This window comes from Molothrus aeneus, chromosome 3 (genome assembly GCF_037042795.1).
Source record: "Molothrus aeneus isolate 106 chromosome 3, BPBGC_Maene_1.0, whole genome shotgun sequence".
Taxonomy (NCBI): domain Eukaryota; kingdom Metazoa; phylum Chordata; class Aves; order Passeriformes; family Icteridae; genus Molothrus; species Molothrus aeneus.
Genome location: NC_089648.1, coordinates 5,261,831 through 5,275,115, shown reverse-complemented (window position 1 = coordinate 5,275,115; position 13,285 = coordinate 5,261,831). Strand labels below are relative to the sequence as shown.

The following is a 13,285-nucleotide window of genomic DNA, read 5'->3' as shown; positions in this document are numbered from 1 at the left end:
GCTCCGCATCAATGCCGAGCCCCAAAAAACAGAAAACAGCCAAGGCCGAGGCAGGCGAGGCACAGGGAGGGCGTCCCCCCGCCCCCCCCGCTCCTCCCGCACCGTCTCTCCCGGTTTTTCGCCGGCTCCTTTGGCTTCCTTGGCTGCGGCTCGTTAATATGCACGCCTCTAACATGCTCACCTCCCTGCCTCCCCCATTGTGCTGCTCTCTGAAGTCTACTGTATATTGTGCAAAGATAGACTGGCCCGGCAGCACGGCAGATATAAGGCCACGGAGGTTAGGGCCACACAACTGGTTTGATAGACTCGGCACAGCCCGAGGGGAATGAGGGGAAAAAAAAAAAAACAAAAAACAAAAAAACCACCAACCAAAAAAAAAACCACCACAACAAAACCACCCAAACCAAAAAACAAAGAAAAACGGGGGGAAAATGGGGAGGTTTTTTTTTAATTAAAAAAAAGTAAGGAGGAAAAAGTGACAGTTTTCCGTCTGTCCGCTCCTGGCTCGCACGCCGGGTTTGGAGAAGGGAAAACCGGCTCTCGTCGCCGTGTCCCCCTCGGGTGTGGGACAGCAGCGGAGCTCCCCAGGGCTTGGCTGCCCCGCGGAACGGCCGCGGCTGCTCCGCCGCTGCGCGGAGCCTCGGTGCTTTGGGGATAGGAGTAGGGATGGGAAAAGAGCGGAGGAAAAATGTAGGAAAAGGATAAAAAACCCCAGCGGAGGCTGCAGGATGCGCTGGGGCGGCGGGGCCGGGACGTTGGAGAGCCGGGATTTTGCGGGATTGGGATTGTGCGGGATTGGGATGCTGCGGGGCCGGTACCGCTCGTCCCTTTGGCATTGAACTGCCCCGTCCTGGCCGGGCTCAGCCCCGCGGGACGGGGCGGGCTCTGCACCGGCCCCACGGCTCCTGACAAAAGCCTGTTTGGATTTGTTTTCGTTTTTTGAAGCATCTTTAGCAGCCTGAAAGCCGCAGGAGCGGGCGAGGAGCCGCAGCTCTGCCGCAACCCGCCGCGGGCCGGGCTCGGTCCCGGTCCCCGTTACAGCCCGGCAGAGCCGCCCAGCCCCGCCTCGCCTCCCCCTTGTCTCTTTCCCTCCTCCTCCGAGTTTTTTGGGGGGGTTCTTCCGGTGTTAACCCTTTCCCCTGCCCTGCCTGGGCCGCCGGTGCATCCCCGAGGGCTGACCCCGAAGTTTGGCTCTCCCTCCAGCCCGGAGAGGGGGCACCGGGGCGATGCCAGAACCCAAATCGCAGCAGCACCGAGGAGCAGAACAGCGCACTCACAGACAGAAAACAGGAAAATATAAATTCTCCCCGCTCCGCGTTTTTCGCCGGCGGATGAAACCGACTGGCCCCACCAAAAAAAAAAAAAAAAAAAAAAAAAAAAAAAAAAAGTCGTTTTTCCCCCAAAAAAGAAGCTCAGGGGGTGGAGGGGCGAGCGTGGGGCCCCGCTCGGCCGTGTCACCCCGGCCGGGCCCAGGCAAGGCTGGCTCGGGGGATGCGGGGCGGCCGCCGAGGCCGCGACTTTCCGTCGTTGTTATCGGCTCCTTCTCTACTATTTTCCCTCCAAAAGCAGCTTTAAAAAAAAATAATAAAATTCGTATTAAATGGCGGGGAGGCCGGGGCGGGGCGGGGGTGCCCAGGGGGCCGCTCTCCGGGCCGAGAGGGTTTCAGCGTCCGCGGGGCTTTTTCCTCCGCTCGGGAATGGTTAAGGCGAGCCCCAAATGGGAGAGAGCGAACGGAGCGCCCCGGCCGCGGCTCACGGCAGCGACAACGACTGCGACAAGGTGCAAAAACACCCCCGCCAGCAGCTGTCGGGGCCGCAAACTGCGCTCCAAGGGCAGCGCCCGAGCTCCCCTTTTGGGGTGCCCCGCGCGGCGGCCGCACCCCCGTTCCTCACAAAATCACAGGAGCAGCGGGGGGGATTTTATTCTTTATTTTTTTCTTTTTTTTTTTTTTTTTGTAATTCTGACGATCTCCCCCCCCTCCCCTTTTTTTCCTCTTTTATTTTATTTGTAGGTAGACAGGACCACTCTGAATGGCGCAAAAATTTCTGTAAACAATGACGCACAAAAAACACCTCCCTTCCCTTACCCCCCGCCTCCCCCCGAAATGAAACAGAACCCCCCCAAAAAAATGGAGGGGAAAAGAAACGGCAGAGGGAAAGAACCCATAATAATAATAATAATAGCAATAATAATAATAATAGCAATAATAATAATAATAATAATAGCGTTTCCCTCGCCATTCCTTCCCCCGCAGTTTTGTTTTTTTTTTTAATTTTCGGAGCATCAGTCTGTCTCCTTTTTTTGTTTGTTTTCTCTCTCTCTCTCTCTCTCTCTCTCTCGGTTTGTGCCTGTTAATTCTGTGTTTTCCTCCGCTCTCGGGGGCGTGTGCGCGGGGCCCTCACCAAGTCCATTGCTGCGCCTGTACCAAGTGGTGCGCTGTGGGGTACTGGGGGCTGCCGGCCGCGCTGTACTGCGCGTTGTACTGCATGTGCTGCTGCAGGGACTGCGCGCTGTACGCCGAGAACGGGATGCCCGCCTGGAACGTCGCGGCTGCCAAGTCCTGGGCTTTGAGCGTGTGGCAGGGCTTGCCGTCCCTGACTAGCACCGGCACGGCCACCCGCCGCGGCGAGGGGAGAGGAGTCACTTCCATACCTTTCTCGGCCCGCGCCCGCTTCATCTTGTAGCGGTGGTTCTGGAACCAGATCTTCACCTGCGTGGGGGTGAGGCGGATCAGGCTGGCCAGGTGCTCCCGCTCGGGCGCCGACAGGTACCGCTGCTGCCGGAACCGCCGCTCCAGCTCGTAGGTCTGCGCCTTGGAGAAGAGCACCCTCCTCTTCCTCTTCTTGCCCGCGTCCCCGCCGCCCACCGCTTCCTTCTCGTTGTCGGGCGACTCGTCTGCCGACGGCTCCGGGGACTTGGCCGAGGGGTCCTGGCCGCCGCCGCCGCCGCCGGCCGCCAGCCCGTGCACTGCGGACAAGCCGTGCCCGGTCAGCGGAGGGCGACGGGCCGGGGGAGCGCCCCTCCGCCACCCCCCGCATCCCTCCCGCCGCCCGGCCCTGGCGGGATGGAGGCCGGCCGTGGAGAGAGGCAACCCCCCCATCCATCCACCCACCCACCCATCCATCCATCCATCCATCCATCCATCCATCCATCCATCCATCCATCCATCCATCCATCCATCCATCCATCCATCCATCCATCCACGGCTCCCCAGCTCCGGCCGGGACGAGCCGCAAGTGCCCCCCTCGAGCCGCGTCCCTCCCCCAGCGCCCCCCAATCTCGGCTGCCCCGTCCCCACGGCACTCACGGGAGTACTGGATGCCCTCGGCGCTCGCCAGCCAGCGCGTGTAGGGATTATCGCTGTTATCATAGAAAGGACTCTTCAAAGGCAGCGTCGGAACAGTGTCCAAAGGGGTTTGTCCCAAAACTCCCGCTTTCCTGGGCGGCTCGGGCGCCTCGCTCTCCTCCTCGCCGCCCTCCGCCGAGCCGTCCTCATCGTTGGTGTCGGGGAGGTCCAAAATGTCCTTCACCGAGAAGCCCGTCTTTGTGTTGGTCAGAGACATGTTCCGGCCAAATTCCGCCTGGGAAAGTTGGAGCCGCGGCTTGGCCGAGCCGCCGGGTCACGGCTGGGCACGCACACGCCGAGCGGCGACAGCGACACTGCGCAGGGACACGGGGAGGGACCGGGGGGGGGCCACGGCACGCGTGGAGAAATGGGGGGGAAAAAAATAGAATAATAATATGGATTTATAGAAAAATAAGCGGCGGGGGTTGTGCGGGAGAAGCGGCCGCAGCGACGGGTCTCTGCGCGGTGGTGGTTGTTCAGCCACGGGGGAAAATTCCGAGGGCGGCAGCAGCAGCTGGTTTCGGGAATAGTTTGTAACTCCAGGGGAAAAAGAAAATGAAAAAAGAAAAAAAAAAAAATAAAAAAAAAAAAGGGGGGGGGGGGGGAAGAGACACCAAAAAAAAAAAAAAAAGTAAAAAAAAAAAAAAAAGATCACTTCTGGATCTTGTTCAGCCGCGCCGAACCCGCGCCTGCCGCTGGAAAATCCCGAGCCATTGCTGGAGCGAGGAGTCCATATAAGGCTGGTCCCCACACATGAACCTGCCGAGAGGAGGGAGAAAAAAAACCTACATTAAACCCAGGAAAGGTTGGCCACGTGTGGGCGGGTCTTGGAAGTCAAGTGGATGAAGACAGTGTTTGCAGATGTGAAATTGCGGGTTTTGGGCGAGCTCCGAGCTTCCACCATTGGTGATGAGTGGTATAACGTGTCAGTTAATTACCGGCGCGGGGAGGGTCCTCGGCGCGGGGGGGGCGGGCGGCGGCGCCGGGAGGGAGGGAGGGAGGGAGGGGGCGAGGGAAGGAAGGAGAGAGGGAGGGAGGGAGGGAGAGAGAGGGAGGGAGGGAGGGGGCGACTTCCCAGCTCTTTTTAAGGGCACTATTTACATACAAAGAGCTCCGCACCAGCCCCGACGCTCCGGACGCTCCAAAGTGTGTTTTCCACCCGTGTTTTCCTCCGATTAAAAAAAAATAATAATCACAATAATAATAATAATAATTTGCTGTTCCCACAGCCGCTCAGGCTGCGCGCCCAGCGCTGCCGGCCCCGCTCGGGACCGAAGCGGCTCAGATGGCAAGAGCCCAACTTATCTAACCCGCCTAGGTCAATATTTTGGTTGGGGCTTAGGGATGAGCGCTGGAAATTAAACAGCGAGTAATTGATTCTAGTTTGCTCCGAAATTAAGCGAACTGGCAAAACGCGATCGTCAGGCGCGACCCGACGAGATCCGGGAGGTGATTATTGGGGAGGGGGGGAGTGTGTGCTTATTTGAAGAGGTCTCATTGATTTTGCCACCTTCTTCCAGGGGAATGAATCCAGCCCGTTGGGATCATTCGATGGGCTGCAGCCCGATGGACTCATACACCACTGGATTTTTTTTTTTTCTTTTCCATCTTTCTTTTTTCTTTCTTTCTTTATTTCTTTCTTATTCAGGACTTGGGGAAGGAGGGAGAGGGGCAAAGAAGGGGCTCCTTCCCAAGGGAAAGCCGGCACCCCAGGTGTCACCACGCTAGCACACAACAGCCCTCGGCTCCGGCCCCGCGGAGCCCGCAGCGGCTCGGAGCGGCTCCGGGGGCTCGCCCTGCCCGGCGCGGGATGCACAGACCGCCCCTACTTCTCTCTGTCTGCCACCAACTTTTATTTTCATTGCCTTTCTTCCTTCGTCCTGTTCTCTGCACCTGCCGAGGAGGCACACCTCCACGGACCAGGGCCAGGATCGTTATCGTTTTCCCTTTCCCCTTTCCCCTTCCTTCCTTCCTTCCTTCCTTCCTTCCTTCCTTCCTTCCTTCCTTCCTTCCTTCCTTCCTTCCTTCCTTCCTTCCTTCCTTCCTTCCTTCCTTCCTTCCTTCCTTCCTTCCTTCCTTCCTTCCTTCCTTCCTTCCTTCCTTCCTTCCTTCCTTCCTTCCTTCCTTCCTTCCTTCCTTCCTTCCTTCCTTCCTTCCTTCCTTCCTTCCTTCCTTCCTTCCTTCCTTCCTTCCTTCCTTCCTTCCTTCCTTCCTTCCTTCCTTCCTTCCTTCCTTCCTTCCTTCCTTCCTTCCTTCCTTCCTTCCTTCCTTCCTTCCTTCCTTCCTCTCTTTCCTCTCTTTCCTCTCTTTCCTCTCTTTCCTCTCTTTCCTCTCTTTCCTTCCTCCCTTTCCTTTTCCCACTCTTTTTCCCTCTCGCTTGTTTTCCATCCCTTTGCCTTTCCCGAGCCCCGCCCGGGAGCGCGGGGGCCATGGAGATGTGCGGGACACGGGGTTTGGACAATCTGGGAAGGGGCTCCCCCTACTCCCCTCATTTCTAGACAGGAAAAGTTGCCCGAGTTTCCCTTCCGGGGGGGAAGGAGCCGCAACGCCGCCGGGCAGACGCCGCCTCGGGCTTCCTCCTCCGCGCCCATCAATGGATTCGCACCTTCCCATCCTCTCCCTCTCCGCTCCCCCCACTTTTCCTGCCCCAGCCCCCAGCCTGCCTCCCATAAAGTATGTGATGTGGCTGACAATGCCCAGGGATTTTTTTTTTCCTTTTTTTTTTTTTTTTTTTTTTTTTTTAAGCGAGCCCCAGCGCGCATCCTGGGTGGTCGGCCCCGCGCAAACACAAATACAACCCGACGGCTAAGCTGGGGACAATGTCCGCAATGTAGACAAATGTCCGGCTCCTGTTGGAACCCTTTGTCTCGGCGCAGTTTTTGCATTTATTTCAGTGGCGAAATAATACGTGATTGACGCCCTCTTTCAGCGCGCCCTAACTGTTGGGAATAAATCTGAGGTTGTTCCTAGTTGTCATGGTATTCAACCGCACTCAATGGCTATCTCTTCATCCATTGCGGAGTCCTCCTCGATATCGAGGGAACTCCTTCGGGCCGGCCCCCGCCCGCTCCTCTGCCCCGCTCCGACAGCGCCAATTCCCACTGAATCTCGGAGTTACCGATGGATTCATCCCGGCCCGGGTGGGGTTTAACTCCCCCGAGGGGAGAAAAGAGAGCTGGCAGAGCGGCGATAATCGCGATAGTGGCGGGATGGAGAACCCCGACAGAAGCCAAGCCCGGGGAGGGAAGGGCAGAGCATCCCCGGAGCAGCCAACGTGGGCCGGGCGCCGCGGGGCTGTCAGCTTAATAATAATAATAAAAATAATAATAATGATGATGATGATGATGGTGATGATGGTGATGACGATAAACACTCCCACACCCGTGCGGCCCGGGCAGAGCGTCCCGCAGAACCCTGGGGGCCCCGCGGGAGGAGGCCGGACACAGCCCCGGGGGTCGCGGCCCCCTCCCCGAAAGCGCTGCGCACCGCGGGGACACCGTGACGTCACCGGCGGAGGGTGTGACGTCAGAGCAGCGCGGACCCCATGACGTCAGGAGGGGTCGCGAGGCCGGGACACTGCCCTGCACTGGGGTCGCGCTGCGTGGAGCCAAAACCCGACGGCAGCGCCGCGACTGTCGCGACAGAGCCGGGACCGCGCCTTGTCCCCGCCCCGAGCCCCCCGCGCCCCAGGACTGGTCCCACGCGTGGCGGGGATGCTCCAGCCCCGGGACAGGCGGTGACAAGGCCGGGGGCACCGGTGCCCTCCTGCCCCAGCCCCCGGGGCCGAGCGGCCCTCGGGGACAAGGGGCTCTGCCCACAGGGACCGATTCACGGATGGCTCCCTCGCCCGCGGGGTTAAGGCTGATTTTTCTATTTTCCAGAATCGGAAAGGGACAGTTCCTGCTGGAAGGAGGGGGAATGAGGCCTCCCGAGCGGCTGCCCGCAGTCACGCGTGGGCCCGGGCGCCGCCAATGCTGGCGAGCTCTCGCCACGCCACGGGCGGCCCGCGGGGACGATTTTAAGCGGTGTCCTCGCCTTTCTCCTCCCGGCCGCGGCCCGAGGGTCCCCGCACGGCGCCGCGGTTCCCCCTCTGCTCTGAGCCGGAGGAGCCGCAGCTCCGTTCCCTTCTCCGCCGAGCGGGATCCCACGCACGCAGCGCGGAGAGCACGGTGTGGTACCCCCGAGTGTGATGGCACATGGCAGAGGGAGAAATGTAGGAAAGGGTGTTGGGCAGGAGCCTGCCGCTCTCCCTCCCCTCCCTACCCGCACCGAGCCCGTCTCCATTCCCGCTCCCGCTCCGCGGCTCCGGGAGCGGCCGACAAGTGGATCAATTTATTGTTTGATGGAGCCAAAGATGCGAGACATTGTTTTCCCTTCCCTCCAGCCCGCAAATAAACAAACGGAGCGGGGCTGCACCTTGCCGCTCGGCCCGGATTAGCGGAGCCCACACAAAGCCTTTGTTAAGGGACAGGTTGATTTTATCTCCTAGAATGAGATCCACTTGGAATGAATGGGGAAAGGGAAGAGCAGCCCGTGTCCTGATAATTGTCGTGAGGAGCTTCACCTCGGGAGCATCCCTGTAAGTAACACCCTCTTTGTTTTAAAGTGTGGAGGAGGGAAGAAGAGCTGCCACACGAAAGGGGACATCTCTCCCCGGCCGTAAAAATATAAAACCAAAATATAAAAAATCAGAGTAAAACCATCGCAGCGAAATAACATCCCTCGCACGGAGGGCTTTGAATCGCATTTTCCAGCCCTGGAGAGGAAATTCTGCTGCTGCTGCTGCTCGGCAGCGGCTCCGGCTCGGAGGGGATTGGCCACGCCAGGCCGTGGGCACGGAGCCCACGCCACCGGATTGCCTCGCACACCGGCAGCCCGGTCAGGGAGAGAGAGAGAGAGCGCCATTAAAGAAAGAAAAAAAAAAATCGTATTTCCTAAAATCAAGGGGAACCGGAGCCTCCCGAATCCTCCGGCGCTTACAGGAACTTAATTGTAACGGAGTTTCTGCGGGCTGAAATTCCCGGCTCGTTTCCTGGCTGGAAAAAATGGCATTAGCAAAGGCGTTAAGGATGTTTCGGGGGAAAGAAAAGGGAGGAAAAAAAAAAAGGGGGGGAAAAAAAGGGGGAAGATCGCCCCGCACGCAGGAAGGGAGTCAGCAGCAGCATTCCCTATGGAAGCTCCAGGGAAAGCCCCCACCGCCCCCCAAAATCCCGGCGCCGGCCTGCTTTTCTCCAGCAGACAATTAATTCTTCTCCAGGACATAGGAATCTAAATGAGCTTCCCTATTCTCACGATTGCTCTATCTCCTTCCCCCCGAAGCTTCAAAGGCGGAGAAATCCTTCCAATTCACCGATATTCCTTATAAATCTGTAGATGCGGATCTGCCCCGCAGCCAAGCTCCCGAGGTGGCGAATTGTCATAGAAATTGGGATTTCCCCCCCCCTCGAACCCCCCCCCTGCTCCCCGGGGGCCGTCGGGGTTATGGCAGAGCCGGAGGGCACATGTTAGGGCTTTGATAAATGCACTTTAATGAGATTTTGGAAATTATTGCCCATAGTGATGGAGGCAGTGGGGTACGGGCACAAAGCCGGGAGCCCGCAGCCCCCCGACCCACATTTTGTCTTATTTAATTCCCCTCCCTGTGCCGGGGGGAGCTGTAAGCCTGGCCCGGGGCTCCCTTCCCCTTCCCAGCCTATTCCAAACCGGTTTATTCGCCGGACAAACGGGGGTGTCCCCCCCGGAGCCCCCCGGCTCTGCCCGTCCCCGTCTCTAATGATTAAACGTGTCCCAACGAGATTAAGCTTTGTCAGAAATGATTTTTTTTCCTGCCGGGCCTGGCGATGCCGGCCCGCTGGCCCCGGGGCGCCGGCAGCGCGGCGGGGTTCGCTCCCTTATCAGAATTCGCTCCGCGCTCCGCGCAGGGCTCCGCGCCCGGGTCACCGCCGGCTGCGGGTCCCGAGTGGGGCTGCGGGGAGCCCCGGAGCCCGCACCGGCCTGGGGGGGACCAGGGCTGCGTGGGGATGGGCCCACCCGCGTGGGCTCGGCCCCGAAAGCCTTGCCCGAGCCGGGGGCACACGCGTGGCACGGGCAGGGCAGGGCAGGGGGGAAGGAGGAGGGGGCGCCGCCGGGGCCGGGGCCAGTCCCGGTCATTCCCGGTCCTCTGGCGGACTCTGCCGTCGCGGCTGAGAAGTGTCCCACGGCCGGGGCAGGGGGCAGCGCCCCGGGCTCCCCTTCCCGGCGCTGCCCCGGCCCCGCTGCCACCCGTGGCCGTGGCCGTGTCGCAGCCGCGCCGTCGGGGCCGGGGCCGCGCCCCCTCGGCTCTCGGCACCGGCTCTTACCGGCCCCCCAATGAGCCTTCCCACCTGCTGCTGCCGCCCCCGGCGACCCCTGTGTCCCCTCTGCCCCCGGCGCTCCAGCCCGGGGTCCCCCCGCTCCCTGCCGGGGCTCACCTGGGCGGGTCCCCGCGCGGGGGGAGCCCCTCGCCGCCCCCGGCACTCACCTGCGCCGGGGTCCCTCGGCGTTGGTGTCCCCCCGCTGTCCCCCGGGGAGCCACCTGGGACAGAGGAGCGTCCCCCCGCCGCCTGCCGGGGCTCACCTGGCCGGGGGTCCCGAGGCGGGGGGTCCCTAGGAGGGGGGGCTCCGGCGGCGGCCCCCCGCCTCCCGCATTGTCTCCGCCGTGTGCCGGGGCCGCTCCTCGTCCCTCCGGCCTCACATCCCCCGCGCCGCTCGCTGCCGTCCCCGGCGGCTGCCGCCGGGCGGAACACCGGCCATATGCTCCGCGGCCATAAATTGGGAAGAAGCACAAACACGCCGGTTCCTGGGTGGCTCTTTTAAGGCTGAGCCGGCCCCTCTCTCCCCCCGGGGGGCAGAGCCCTCCCCCCGGCCCCCCCTTCCCCAGAGGAGCCGCTGGCTGCGGCCCCCCCCGCCCCCCGCCCGGGCCGGTCCCGCTGGCCGAGCGCGGATGGCTCGGTAGCCGGGGCGCCGCGCAGCCAAACAGCCAGATGTGGCACGGTATTGATGTGGCACGGTATTGATGTGCCGGGGCTCGTTTACATTAGATACGCGCCTGATCCGGCCGCTGATAGCGCCGGTGTGCGGGAGATCCGAGCCGCGCTGCCGCGGCCGCCTCCGGCCGCTGCCCCCTCCCCTGCCCCCCTTTCCGGGGTTCTTTTTGGGTTTTAACATTATTATTATTATTATTATTATTATTATTATTATTATTATTATTATTATTATTATTATTATTATTATTATTATTATTATTCGGAAAGAAGGCGATGGAGTTGTCGACCGAGGGTGGTGCTGCCCGACTTCCCTGGAGGGTGAGGAGCGGTCATGGAGTGCTGGAACATCCTGAGTCGAGGCTCACGGAGCCCAGCTCCGGGACAACCCCCCAAAAAAACACCCCACGTGCCCCGGAGCGTTTTCCGAACATCCCGAGCCTGGTGCCGCGGCCGCTTCCCAGCCGCCCCCGGTCGCAGGAGGCTCCTGCCAAAGGTACGATCCCGCTGGGATTCCAGAGGGGATGGAGAGCTCCCAGCCGGCCGCGAGGGCTTCCTGGGCATCCCACGGCCCTTCCAAAGGCTTTGTGGGTGACATGCAAACACCTCTGGCTGCTGGGGGCAGTGGGAAGGCGATAGAGCCCCTTCTCCATCCCACCTGCCCCGGATCCTCCGCAGCACCTGCCCCGTTCCTGGAAAGACCTTGGAGTCCTGTGTGAAAGTCCCGGGTCAGGTGTGGCTCAGTGAAATCCCCGGGTCACAGGCAGCTCCAGCAGAGCTGCCCGCAGATAAAGTGATTGATCCCCACACCGATCAATAGAGAACTCATTCCAGGCAATTAATAACTTTGCCAAGCTTGTTTTGTTTGGATAAAGTGCCTGGATTGCTGAGTGAGGGAGTGAAACTGGGGGAGAAAATAATTCTGTAATTTTATGTCACCCACATAAAAATACCAATCAAAGGACAGTGATTTGCAGACATATTCATTTGCATAAAGAATCTTCATTTGCATAAATCTGCAGGGTCTCCTCTTTCACAGCAGGAAATTCAGGCTGGATGTCCAGGCCACATCTCGCTCCATTCCTAGGGAATGCTGGGCAGAGGGATTGGAACTCTGTAAGTTTGGTTATAAAGCAGCTCCAGCTCCTGTCTCCCCTCATCCAGGGAGGAGGGAAAGTGCAGGAAAAGGCAAGGGAGCAGGAGCTGCATTTGGGCCCCCACAGGCATTCCTTGGGACAACTGTCCTAGACTGTGCTGTGAAACCTGGGCTCTGCTGTAAACCAGTTCCTATTTTATTAATAAGAACTCCCTATTTAATTGATAGACCCATTTTTTATTCATTATTTTTATACTTTGAGGGTGTTTTGGCGCCTGGTGCGTGGATCTGACCATGCCCCAGAGCTGCTGGAACCAAACCAGCAGGCCCAGGCACTGGAGAGTGAAGCGGGCTCCACTCAGCCTTGGGAATTTAGTTCTTTCTGCTCCTCAAACATCCCGTGTGGAATCTCCTGGAGGGGCTGGGGTGAAGGTGGGAGGTCTGGACTCCAGTCTGGGGAGGTTGGGATGGGCTCCACCTCGTGACAGGGTGTTTATTCCCAAGTATTTGCAGTCACCCAGCTCCTCTCCAGCGGAGTCTGCTGGTGCCTCTTGGTGTCCCAGGACCGGGAGCAGCCTGGGAGCTCTGGGCTTGGAATGCCCAGAGGGGGTGAAACACCCCCAAAAATTCCCTGGCTGAAGGGATGCATTCCCACTTGTCATCCACAGCCCTTTCCCAAAAGTGAAGGAATCCAGAGTGCCCCAAGTGCAGAGCAGCGCTGGGACAGGGCTGGGAAGCCTGGGCTGAGCTCCTTATTCCAGCCTGGTTTGCAGGAGGAATTCGAAAGGTGCCCAGTCCACCAGAGCAGGCAGCAGGTGGAGGGGCTGGGGGAGCAGCCCCACAGCCCCACACCCCTCTTTACAACCCTGCTGTGTTTGAGGAGCCCGAGCCCTGTCCCTGTGTGAGGCTGGGCACACACCTGGGGGTGACAGATGGCCACGGGCTGTCCCCAGGCTGAGCACACAGCACAATCTGCTGCAGCTCGCTCCAGCTCCTGCTCCTGGCACCTGGAACGGGGCAGGGAAGGAGGAAACCTGTGCAGAGGGAGATGGGGATTGCCCCATCCAGCCAGGCTTTGGCTGGGAGCGAGCACCCACTCTCACTTTGTAAAATATAGAATTGAATTTCATTTTATTTCACATTATTCTGCTTTTTCCTGGGCATTGCCCTGGGACAGAACAGGAGCAGGAACTGGCTGGAGCTGGTGGGGACACAACAGCCCCAGGCTGGGACATCAGCGCTTGCCCATGGGAGGATGTGTGGGCTGAGGGGGTCCTGTGACAACAGCAATTCTGTGGGACACCATGGGGACACTGTGGCCTTGGGGACACCATGGGGACACTGTAGCCTTGGCCTCATCTCACCAGCCTGGCAGAGCAGGGGAGGTTTCCCAGCATTTCCAGGTGGAGGGCCATGCTCCTGGGGAAGCAGAGGGAGTGGGAGGATGCCCCGGTGACACCAATGACATTCTCACTCTGCCTGGCTTTCTCCTCCCCTCTTCCCCTGTCTCCACAGCCAACCTTGGTCCTGCCATGCACACCCAACCTTTTGGATGGAATTCTCCACTGCAGTGTTGGGCTTGGAATCCCTCAGGAAGCTGGTCTGGATGGATTTAGCTCCCAGCACCCTGCCATGGAACGCACCTGCTCCGACTCCCCTGTGCCCACCCACGCTTACGGATGGTGACTCGCCCGGGACGCTTCACCCAACTCCACAGATCCTGCAGGTGAAACAGGCTCCCTGGTGGGAAAAACCAAGCAGGGTGGGAAAAAAAAAAAAAAAGAAAAAAAAAAAAGAAAGGCAAGGCAAGTGACAGTGATGCCATAAAGCCTGGGAGCGAC

General features: G+C 59.7%; 1 protein-coding gene across 2 annotated transcripts; it reads right to left on the bottom strand.

Moving 5' to 3' along the window:
• Window positions 1–2,255: 2,255 nt before the first annotated feature.
• NKX2-2 (NK2 homeobox 2) lies at window positions 2,256–9,864 on the bottom strand. Of its 2 annotated transcripts, XM_066547744.1 has the most exons (3): window positions 9,847–9,864; window positions 3,309–3,884; window positions 2,256–2,968 (listed from the first exon to the last, which is right to left on the bottom strand). In XM_066547744.1, exons 2-3 carry the CDS (start codon window positions 3,562–3,564, stop codon window positions 2,400–2,402), a joined length of 825 nt encoding a protein of 274 aa, XP_066403841.1. In that variant the 5' UTR covers window positions 3,565–3,884; window positions 9,847–9,864; the 3' UTR covers window positions 2,256–2,399. The 2 variants fall into 2 exon arrangements, with proteins under 2 accessions (XP_066403841.1, XP_066403840.1); XM_066547743.1 differs by lacking the exon at window positions 9,847–9,864 and having other exon boundaries at window positions 3,309–3,914.
• Window positions 9,865–13,285: the final 3,421 nt, after the last annotated feature.

What these genes read in the sequence shown, in the direction of transcription:
- NKX2-2 (XM_066547744.1), bottom strand. Translation starts at nt 3,564, where the DNA reads ATGTCTCTGACCAACACAAAGACGGGCTTCTCGGTGAAGGACATTTTG. An exon ending in CGAGGGCATCCAGTACTCCC is followed by an intron (nt 2,969 to 3,308) that starts GTGAGTGCCGTG and finishes GCTTGTCCGCAG; the next exon opens with TGCACGGGCTGGCGGCCGGC.